Consider the following 11,175-nt stretch of genomic DNA (forward strand, 5'->3'; position numbering starts at 1 on the left):
TAAATAAAATAAATAAATACGAGTTGCCACCTTTTTACAAACATAAAATAAATTTAATTAACAATTGACATCAAATATTTTAGTATGGGTTTCATATGAGAAAGGTTTAACACAAATTTTTTTCTAAATATTTTTAAAGAATGTTGCCTCCTGTTAAGAAATTCATATTCAATTTACGTAACAAGTTAAACGAAATGTTGTAATACAGGTATCAAAGGCGAGGGTTAAGAAAGCTTTTTTTCGAAAATATTTTTGAAGAGAGTTGCCAACAGTTTAGAAATTTAAAATCATTTTAGTCGACAAGTTAAATGAAATATTTAAATATAGATGTGTAAGCTTTGCGGACTTTCAAGCCCCTGCAACTGTATAAATAGTATAAAATCGCTTTTTTTGAAGACATCGCCCACTCTGAGGCTAATTGAAGATAAATTTTTCTCAATGGTGGGAAAACGGATGTGGAATTTCGACTCACCCACCCCGCAACTAACGGGAGAACTGTCCAATGGGCTATTCAAGGAGTTGAACTATAACACCAAGAGCTTGGCGGCTCAAGCCACCGAAACAGATCCTAAACTATTTCCCGAGCAAAGGAAAATTTCCCATAAAATTTTGGACCCCGTGGAGAGCGGAGAATGGACCTTTATTTCTTGGACGCACTAGGGGGAACTGGCAAGACGTTTCTGCTTATTTTGCTACTGGCACAGTTGCTCAAGGATAAAAATTTTGCACTAGCTGTTGCCTCCTCAGGGAAATCAGCTACCTTGCTCTGCGGAGGAAGAGCTGCACACTCGGCGCTGAAATTCCCACTGAACATTGCGAGTCAGGATACATCAACTTGCAACATTAGCCAAACAATGATGGCGGGGCTATGTTGCAACAATGCATATTAATAGTTTAAGAAAATGTACGATGTCAAGCAAGCACTCGATCCAAGCTTGTAAGATATTTGTGGTAGCCGTTTGCTCAAGGGTGAGGTAGTCGTATTGCTCGCAGAAGATTTTCGGCAGACGCTACACGTTATCGAACGTGGCACTGCAGCACGGAGATAAGCACGCGCTTCAAGGCTTCGCCATTGTGGGCAAAGGTGGAAATATTGAACCTCACAACTAACATCCAGTTATAGAGAGTACGGATTCGTTGCTCAAGACCTCCTTGAAATCGGTGAGGGTCGCATGGCAAAGTACCTGCAAATGAGGATGCAACAACATATCCTACATAGTTACTAAACTCTTAAAAAGTCGCACAAACTGCAATTAAAGGTTGGGATGCCAGTCTTATTGATGCTTGACCTGGACGCACCTTAATTGTGCAGTGGCACAAGATTATGCATAATGGAGCTGAGAAGACATATTTTGCAAGCCACCATCATCACTGCCGGGGCCAAAGGTAAATCAGTATTGACACCACGAATTCCCAGAAAACATGTCATTTCAGTTTCAACGTTGGCAGTTTCCATCGCGAAAACGATTAATAAGGCCAAGGATAAACACTTAAAGTTGCAGGAATACATCTGGGCACTCCACCTTTCTCGCACTGACAAATCTACGTTGGCTTCGAAACGTTGTTACGAAATATATTGCTGTAGATGTCACTAATTTGAATTGCTAAACTTTTTTTTAATAAAACTTGTTATATTTATGTGGTGAAATGATTTGTCTCCTTCTTTGTTAAATTTCAAAGAATTACGTTAAACCAAACACCACGCGGGCGAAGCTGCGGGCAAAAGCTACTGAAGTATATAATCATACCAGTATACTTTACTATGAATTACATATTAAGAACGAAGTCAATTAAATAATTATAAATAAAGTTTTGGAATCCAAACTGTCTTTGCATGCTTACATTAGTTCTTATTTCATACTTTGAATGACCGTGAAGAGTGAGTAGGCCATTTTGCAGGATTTAAAAAATGAGTCCAAATGTATTCTCATCATACCTCCCGCCGACACGGTGACCTCATACAATGACAGCTCCACAAAAGTCATAAGATTACGACGAAATTCGCGCGGCTGTGTCAACCAGTTGCAGCGAAAGATAGCATATGATAGGGCATGGAATTCAGCCTGCACCATACTGCCATAATAGCAACAGGGAAAAATTTCAATCATAATGGCCAAAATATGAAAAATGTAATAGCCGTAAGCTAAGAGGTTATCAGCAAAGAAAAGTAAATAGATGAGACCCCAAACGACATTTATGCCAACTGCGGAAAACTGCACCACGTAAGTGGACGAGATGATGCGCTCCACCTGTTTGGTTGTGCTACAAAGAAGAAGTGGAAATGATAAATATGTGTGTAGATTATTAAATGTATGATTAAGTACCTCATTAGAAGTTTGTAGTCCTCAATGCAAAGCACTAGCGCCCTATAGGTGTCCTCCACCGTGTCGCCGTCGATATCATGACCTATACGCGCGATGCGTCTGGCGAGCAAATGCACATGCCCCGAGAGCAGACACAGCACTATTGGCCCATAGGCATCGTTGGTGAGACTCTGTATGATTTGCATAGTCAAACCGTATACTTGAAACAGCATCACCAGCAAATATTTCCCGGTTGAACTATGCCAGTCGATGATAACGTATGCCGGATATAAAATCTTTCCAGACCACAACGCAGACAGCACTGCCATGATGCCCACTGAAAAGTACACCATAGTAAAAAAGCGCATCATAAAAATTGATCTCCTTCGTATGTGCGTAACGTAGTAGCGTATGTCCTCAACATTTTCCACGCGCTCATCCAATTGCTGTAGTATATTATTCACAAATAGAATTTCAGTTAGTTGTGGACGCAAAAAGAAATGCTTAAATGTGCAAGCGATTGCGGAAATGCCAATGGCCAAGTTGATGAATATATTTTCCTTCTTTTCCGCAAAAGCTGCACCCAGAAGCAGATGTACAGGGAAGGCAAAAGTGGCGAATGTAGTCACAAATGCATCGTATAAAGCGATGAGATACTTATTGTAGGTGGTGGTGATGAAGCCCAAAGTACGCCAAAAGAAGAATAATGAGCTGAAAATGTCAGCAGCGTTAACTTTAGAGTGCATTGCGAGTTTTCGAAGGGGTTGTATTGATTGATTGAATTACGCTAAGACTATAAGATATCGTTCGGTGGGAGCTTAGATACTTAAAGACTAAACGAAAATAGGGAAATGAACATTTATTTAGATAAGCGTGCACGCTTCCATATCACCATGTCATTGTGTGTAATTAAAAAAGCATAATTATTGTTTTGTGTGACAATTGAAATTATATGTTCGACACGTTTAAAATATCCAGGACATTTTTATGTGATCAGGTGCTTGCGTGAAAGGAAGTAAAATATCTTGATTTTTTGTTTCACTTACAGGTGCCCATCTTATTTTCGTTACTGTAATATGAAGGTGGCCTTCCTCATAAATTAGTAAAATTTTCCTTCCCTTCACGCAAGGACCTAATCACATACAAATTTCCTGGATATTTTAAAAGTGTCGAACATATAATTTCAGTTGTCACACAAAACAATAATTATGCTTTTTAATTACACACAAGGACATGGTAACTATAATTTCTACCGCTTAGCCTTTGTTTTGCTTTTTCCATTTTTCCTAAAGAAAGTAATCGTGGTACAAAGCTCAATACCAATATTGAAATAAATGTTAATACGTAATATTGACAAAGCAATATATCTTTCAGACAACTCACAGCTGGGTTCGAGGGTGGGTTCGAGAACCTCACTACAATGTGACTAATCTTCCCATGCGAGACAGAAAGCAACAAAGCTTCGCTGGAGCCCCTCCCACTTATTCGGTTTAAGAATTCGTATTTATGTTCAGCTGCACTGAGGGAAATAATGCATATCTATACATAGTACAAAGGAAAGTCGAGATTCTTTGTACGCGCTAATCTCGAAACAGTTTTTGACGAGATTTTCTCTAACATACTCTGTATCAGGGTTGTTGCGAATATTCGCATTCGCATTCGCAGCCGGGGAACTACTGCATTAAGTTTAACATTCGCATTCGTTTTCGCATTCGTAATAATCAATGCGGAGCTTTTGCGAATGCGAATATTGTGCAAGTGCACGATAAAACGTCCCTGCAAAAATTTGAGGACCAGGTGGTAAACTGGGTCGTAGTTTTAAAGTATGTGCAAAAGGACCAGGTTGCATACTAGTAACTTGTTATGCTGGCCTAGATCACTTCAAACGTAAAAACCTGATGTATGTGCTGAACACTACCTCTTCGTGCTCCATCGACAACATTATTCGGCTGCCGAATGTGCCATGGTCCAAAAGGAGTAGTTGTCTAGGTAGTCCCATGTTATGCAGGGGTGGACCAGAGGTGGTTAGGTCTAATGATATCGCAATGTTAATGTAACCATATTTTCTCCATTTATTTGGACCATTTTGGTTACTAGTGTTGGTTACTAGGTAGTGTGGTACCGTACTAGTATTTAACCTAGTCCCACTTTTTGCAGGGGTATATCTGGCGAAACAAAACGAGAAATTGTACCGAAAGTTGTTTGCCTGTGGAGATTCTTACTTAAAAATGTCCCCCTGCGTCCCCCTTCTTTTGTAATTTAAAGTCCAAGAGTAAGATCCATGAATAGATATTTCTAGCGGAAATGTTCAACGTCTGACTATAAAGAGAATCGAATATTTGCGCGTTAAAAGATGGCCTTTAATTAGGTAAGAATTATGTAACTATCGAATATTATTTGTCAAAGGTCTGTTCAAAATTTTTTTTCTTAGATAAGTGTAATTATTTTTCTTCTCATTAAACTTATTATGATTCAGTTCCGTGTTTTCAGCTCGAAAACAACCACATTTATTTTAGTTTTGTGATAATTGCCAAAATTAGCACACATCGTAATAAAGATAAAATGATATCTTCTTTTTGGTTGTTTGTGTTTCCGACAGGGTAGGAGTATGATGTATTGTGGAACGATTTTCCGTCATCCCTTGTCAAATTTGGTTTGGAGACAAAAAAGGACACAAAAACCAAGCGTCACACCAGAATCAAACTTCGCAAATCATATGTTCGAAAATAAATGTACACCAAAGAAAATTAATAAGGCAGCCAAACTCCTCCATGTACAGCATAAAGGACGGCGTTTGAACATATTGGAAAACATGGAGATATACAAGCAGAAAACATTTCAAGGGAGAATTATAAACGAACAAACAAACACCGTGTACGATGTAATATTCGAACCACTCAAGATGTTGTACGAAAAATATGTGAAGACCCCTGAAAAAAACGCCAACGCGAAGATACATACCTACACCGCAGAGACCAAGAAAATGAAAATAACGGATTTCTATCTGCCGGCACAAGCAAGCAACCTAATAACTGCTAAATAACGGAACATAAACCGACGCAATCACGAAAACCAAGAAAATAAAAATAACGGATTTCTACCCGCCGGCGAATACAAGCAACCAAAAAGCACCTACCTGTGAGATAATGAAACAAAATCGGTCGCACTTAGATGGGTATGCATGACCTAATGACAGCCAAAACAGATAGTAACGCGAATACATAAAAAGCGGAAGGAAACACGAACTATTCAGAACGAAAAATGACACTGAAGATGGCACAACGCCGAAACCGGTTTGTCTCCAAACCAAATTTGACAAGGGATGACGGAAAATCGTTCCACAATACATCATAAAATGATATGTGAATAAGTGAATAAGTGGACAACCAACTTCACAAATCAATATATCGTTAGTATAGTATGGAAAGGGGTAACTCACATCGTCGCTGAAATACAAAAAGCCGTAACTAACTAAAAATCTCAAAATTCACCTTTTGATTAATTATGATGCATTTCGTCGAATCATTAGTCCCCACATTGTTTTATGCAATAAAACAATTTAGTTAGTTTTGGTTTTTTTGCATTTCAGCGACAATGTGAAATACGCCCTTTTCATACTTTACGATCCGTTAAGAAACAGGCTATAACCCGAAAAGGCAGCAAAATTACTCTCTATTAAACACAGTGTTCCAATTTTTTAATTCGAGTACTAAATAAGAAAAAAAACACATTATTAAAATTACTAACTTTTCCATTTTTTATTTACATAAATCACCTAAATTATTTCTTAAAAATACTTGACATCCGCATTCGCATTCGCATCCGCGAATGTCTAAAATTCCACATTTGCAACATCCCTACTCTGTATCGATAGGAGAGCGACCTTTTTTATCTAGAATTTTGATAAGGTTGCCACCTGTTAGGTGTTGCCGTGGCGTTACGAAAAAATGTATCGTAAAAAGAAATGTATCAATATCAAGTTAGAAAATATTGCTAAATAAATGCTATTTGGTTTTATACCACTGCTTTTTATTATTGTCAATAATCGGAAAATTATGTAATTCAAATTCATACACATGCATCTGGATGTACATGAAGGAAAATATTACATATAATGATGATAAAAAAATAGGAAGGTAGAACCGCTGAGATCAATTTTTCAAATTATTGACGTTTGCAAGCAATTTAATTTGAAAATTTTACAAACAAATCGCAAATGTTTGTGTGGTGTACTTTGCGTATTATGTAGCCAACATTGGTTTACCAAATTGCTTATGCCTCGATACAAATCGTGCAGGATTTGGCCAATGAGCCTCTGCATAATAGCCGGACATTTGCACCTGTTGACGTTGCGTATAGCCAAAGTGGGTGCAGACAACAAGAAGACCAGCACAACCAAGCTGATTAATTGTTTATCGACATTGCAGGATTTTCAGCCTCACGCAGGACACATTTTCGCTGGCACAATGGGCGCAGTCCATTTCAAGAGGATTGAGTATGTGCGTAGGGCTGTTTTACTTGCTCTTTTATGGGAATAAGTTTTTCGCTTACGTATACTATGCAGTTTATTTTTTAAGTATGGCCATTGAGTTGATGCCGAGTTGCTATTATGGAAGTGTGATGATTTGTGAGTTCCAGCAGCTGCCATCTGTCATCTTTCAATGTACCTGGCTGGGACAGTGGCGCGAGTTTTATATGAACCAGCGCATCTTCATGGAACTTTCGCTTAAGACAATCACCCCATTGGCCGGTGGCGTTATCGGTATACATCTGAATTCTTTTTTAGGCACATGTAAGATGGCTTACTCGTTGTATACGGTGTTTAATAGAATAAAGTAGATGAAGAGGGTGATAAATGCATGAGGTGTTAAACGAAATAATAGTGATTCTTCTTCTTTTCCTTAGAGCTATAACCGCCTAAGCAATTTTAGCCGAGTCCAAAACAGCACGCCAGTCGTTTCTCTTCTGTGCAAACTGACGCCAACTGGAAATTCCAATTGGATCCAAGTCCTTATACACCTGGTCTTACCAGCATTGTGGCCCGCATTGATTACTTTCAGAGCTAGCGCGTTCCTGTCCATTCGAAAGACACGACCTAGCAAGCGGAGCCGCACTATGCCTACATCGTTGTAAAGCTTATACAGCTCATCGTTAAGTCAGCTGCGGTATTCGCCATCGCCAATGCGCAAAGGTCCGTAAATCTTTCGCAGAATCTTGCTCTCGAAATACCAAGTACCGCTTCATCAGATGTTTTCATTGTCCATGCCTCCACGTCGCACACCAGCACGTGCATGATAACTGACTTATAAAGTGTTATTTTTTTACGACGACAGAAACTTTTCGTTCTCATTTGCCTACTCAGTCGTAAGTAGCAATTGTTGGCAAGAGTGATTCTCCGTTGGATTTCAAGGCTGCCATTATTATTTTTGTTAATGCTGGTTCCTAAATTTAAGAAGTAAAGTTTTTCAAGCTTGTAACTGCCAACAGAGACATGGGTTCTAAGACGCTTATGCTTTGACTATTTGTGTGATGACAAGAAATACTTTGTCCACAATCAGTTCCGTTCATCTGGAAGTATTGCTCAACGTCATTTTACACAGCCATATAAGTTTCGCTGTGATACAAAACTCAGACATTCCGGCATAAAGGCAAATTCTTTTCGTGCCATCGAAAGTGGCTCTGAAATCGACAAACAGATGATGTGTGACGATCCAGCCCATAATTTACTCCATGCTTTAGAGCCGAGTTGCAAGGTAAATTCCTTCTTAGTTATTGTTAATGATGGCATTGCTTATTCTGGTAATTCGATTTTTCAGAGCCGTCGCACAAGTTTTCTTCTTCTGCATTTCAGCATGAGGATCATGTTAATGGGCCCGACGTTTTTAGGTCTGATGAATTCGTCCCAACCAACTTTACAGATGTAAACCGTTGTATATAATTTTTCTTTTAGAGGAAAGGTGGTATCTCAGAGGTGGTCGCTTTAAAATTTTGTTCAAATCCGATAATTGAATCGTGAAAAAATTACGATAATCTTAAATGTGTATAGGAAAATTGAAGCCGGATTTGTTAGTTGCTTAAGAATTACTTGGTTTTACTAAAAAACTACATACAACTAGGGATGAAACGATACTAGTAAATACAAGTACATACTCGATACTTATCGTCCGATACCAAGTAATTTTGTACTCGATACTTTTGAACCGAGTACCGAGTAGGTATCGGAAAAAAGTACTTGTATCGAAACCCCAATTTATTGACAATTTTATACCGGGACTTTTATTTTTTAATCTAATTTCTTTGTGAATAGTTAACAAATGTTGGCAGTTTAGTTGCCAATGAAAACCGCAAGAAGGCACCAACGTCGGGGTGACGCCAATTTTGACAATTCTACGAAAAAGGGCGCGCGTTCTATTTCTTTCGTAGCGAATGAACCTGCAAAGAGCAAGAGTTCCGGAAGGATCCACCAAGAAATTCATCCTAGACCTTAGAACGCGCTGGTATTCACTATTTTACGTGCTGGAAAGATTTTTGGATATTTCCAAAATCTCGTCTCAACTTATACTTGATGCCACAGACAGTCCTGAAATGATAGAAGAAAATGAAATAGAAATACTAAAGCAAATAGTTCAGCTACTGAAGCCTTTCGAGTTCGTAACCAAAGAATCTTCAGGACAGAATTATGTCACACTTTCCAAGATCATACCTATGGTTAACTGCTTAAAATCTCGAATGAGTAAATTTTCTACAACTCTTACTTGTGTCACCCAACTACAAACGAAACTCCTGGCGGAGTGTAGTAAAAGATTTGGTCTCATTGAATACAACACATACGCAGCTTTTGGAACTATCCTCGATCACCGCTTCAAGAATCTTCATTTTCAAGATGCGAACGCTTGCGGTCGGGCAATTTTTAAACTAAAAAGTCTTATTCACGTAGACGCTTATACCAGCTCCGAAGAAGACGTTGTTGAAGAAGATTTTGACTTTTGGTACCCACATAAAAAGCTTGCGGTTGGACAGAAACGAAAACGCTCTACAAAAGGTGATGAGTTGTAGCTTTATTTGTCAAACCCCGCCTGCTCTTTAAAATCCCATCCGTTAGAGCAATGGGAGGATCTAAAATCTACCTATCCAATGTTATACAAATTAGCGCGCATGTATCTTATATAGTTGCGACTTCCGTACCATGCGAGAGATTATTTTCAGGGCCACAATAACATTTATTTACAGATTAGTATATACTCTTAATTTTTATCAGAATGACCATAGTATATTTTTGAAAGAAGTTGATTTGCGTCTAAATTTCTTTCTTTTTGTATTTTAAGGTCATCAGACAAAATGCCAAAAGTACAAATTCTAGAACAGCCACATAGAGCTTCGATGTAGAAGGAAAGGTTGCTTTGTACAAAGAAAGACCTATTATCGTCTCATTAAAAATGATAAACATGATAACTTCTTCCAGAAATATAGTACTAGATATTTTTTATTAATTAATTAATTTGTATGAAATAAATACAAACAAATAAAATACGTACATAAAAAGAAGCGAATTCTGTATACTTTTTAAAATCGATTTATTGGACTTTATACTTATACTTTTCTTGAGGGTCCATCCTAGTAAATTTTGTTTTAAAACTTGGAAGTTTTTCTTAAAAAAAATCTAAAAGATTAATCTAAAATCAATAATGATAGTCACATAAGTTAATTTGGCACATATGTGATAGCGCTTTTCAATACAAACAAACATCAACATATTTCAATTCTTATATAGGTACAAATATCGATATAAGTAGGTATCGATACTCTTAGCCCGATACTTTGTAGGTATCGATACTTTCTTTCGACTTCCAAGTACAGGTATCGATACTTCTATGGTATAGTTTCATCCCTACATACAACTACATACACTTATTACAATTTTATTTTATTTTGGTACGAAATAAAGCGCTAGGCAAATTTTATTTTCAATTAACTTAAAACTTTAAGCGAAAATAATACATAAGTGTGTGTGCAGCGCAGTGTTTGGAATTTACCTCTTCCTATAATGTTTTGGGTGATTTTGACCCAATTTTACTAAAAGCAGTTAGCAGCTTTTTCCGCAGTGGCAACGTTGTGCTAAAACTCTTTAACTTTCTTCTTTTTTGCACTTTTATTTAAACTTTTTACGAAATTCTGTTTAAAATTTTTTCAGCATAGCCCTAATAAAACTCGAGAGCAACACTTTCGCGTTATTTAAATACATATCGTTACCTAAAGGTGAAAAGGTGCCAAGTCCATTTTTTGAAATAATTCAGGAGAGACGAAAAACCGATGTAGCTTCGCATTATCTGTCATTCTACATCTAAAACTAAATTTTTGAAAAAAATGGACGTGGCCCCTTTTCACCTTTAGGTCGCGATATGTAAACACATGTGTTAGCACATTTAGCCTAATAAGCTGGTGAAACCGATTAGCCACATTAATTTTGATAAAATTTCGATTTAGTGGTGCTGTTTATTGTTTCATTTTTGCTTGCCTAATGAATCGCTTTACGCAAATATCAAATGATGTTGCTGCAAATACACTAACAAAAGCTGAAACGTTGAATAAATATGTACAAAGGCGTGTTTACGCACGAATTATGATGTTTCCATTTCATTCTCCACCGTTTTCCACTCAATATTCTTAGTGTGCAAAAAAAAATTTAACAACACATCGATGGGCCTCTGCAATAACGACAAAACTCAAAATTTCAGGTTTTTGAGTTATATAGCGGATTAGGTTTATAAATAACCATATTTTTCTGTGGCAAATCGGCATAGGCTTTGTTGTGACCAATCCGGCAGAGGCACAGTTTTGACATTTGTCACAAAACCGAAAAAAAGTTAACTAA

General features: G+C 37.5%; 1 protein-coding gene and 1 pseudogene across 1 annotated transcript; one reads left to right on the plus strand and one right to left on the minus strand.

Moving 5' to 3' along the window:
* Window positions 1–1,850: 1,850 nt before the first annotated feature.
* Window positions 1,851–3,049, minus strand: LOC118741807 (odorant receptor 33b-like). Its single transcript, XM_036473782.1, has 2 exons — window positions 2,325–3,049; window positions 1,851–2,262 (listed from the first exon to the last, which is right to left on the minus strand). The coding sequence occupies exons 1-2, from the start codon at window positions 3,047–3,049 to the stop codon at window positions 1,851–1,853; spliced, it is 1,137 nt and encodes a 378-aa protein (XP_036329675.1).
* A 3,218-nt stretch (window positions 3,050–6,267) lies between these two features.
* Window positions 6,268–7,142, plus strand: LOC118741808 (annotated as a pseudogene).
* Window positions 7,143–11,175: the final 4,033 nt, after the last annotated feature.

Source organism: Rhagoletis pomonella, unplaced genomic scaffold (assembly GCF_013731165.1).
Source record: "Rhagoletis pomonella isolate Grant_MI unplaced genomic scaffold, Rhpom_1.0 Rhpom_scaffold_00006, whole genome shotgun sequence".
Classification (NCBI taxonomy): Eukaryota; Metazoa; Arthropoda; class Insecta; order Diptera; family Tephritidae; genus Rhagoletis; species Rhagoletis pomonella.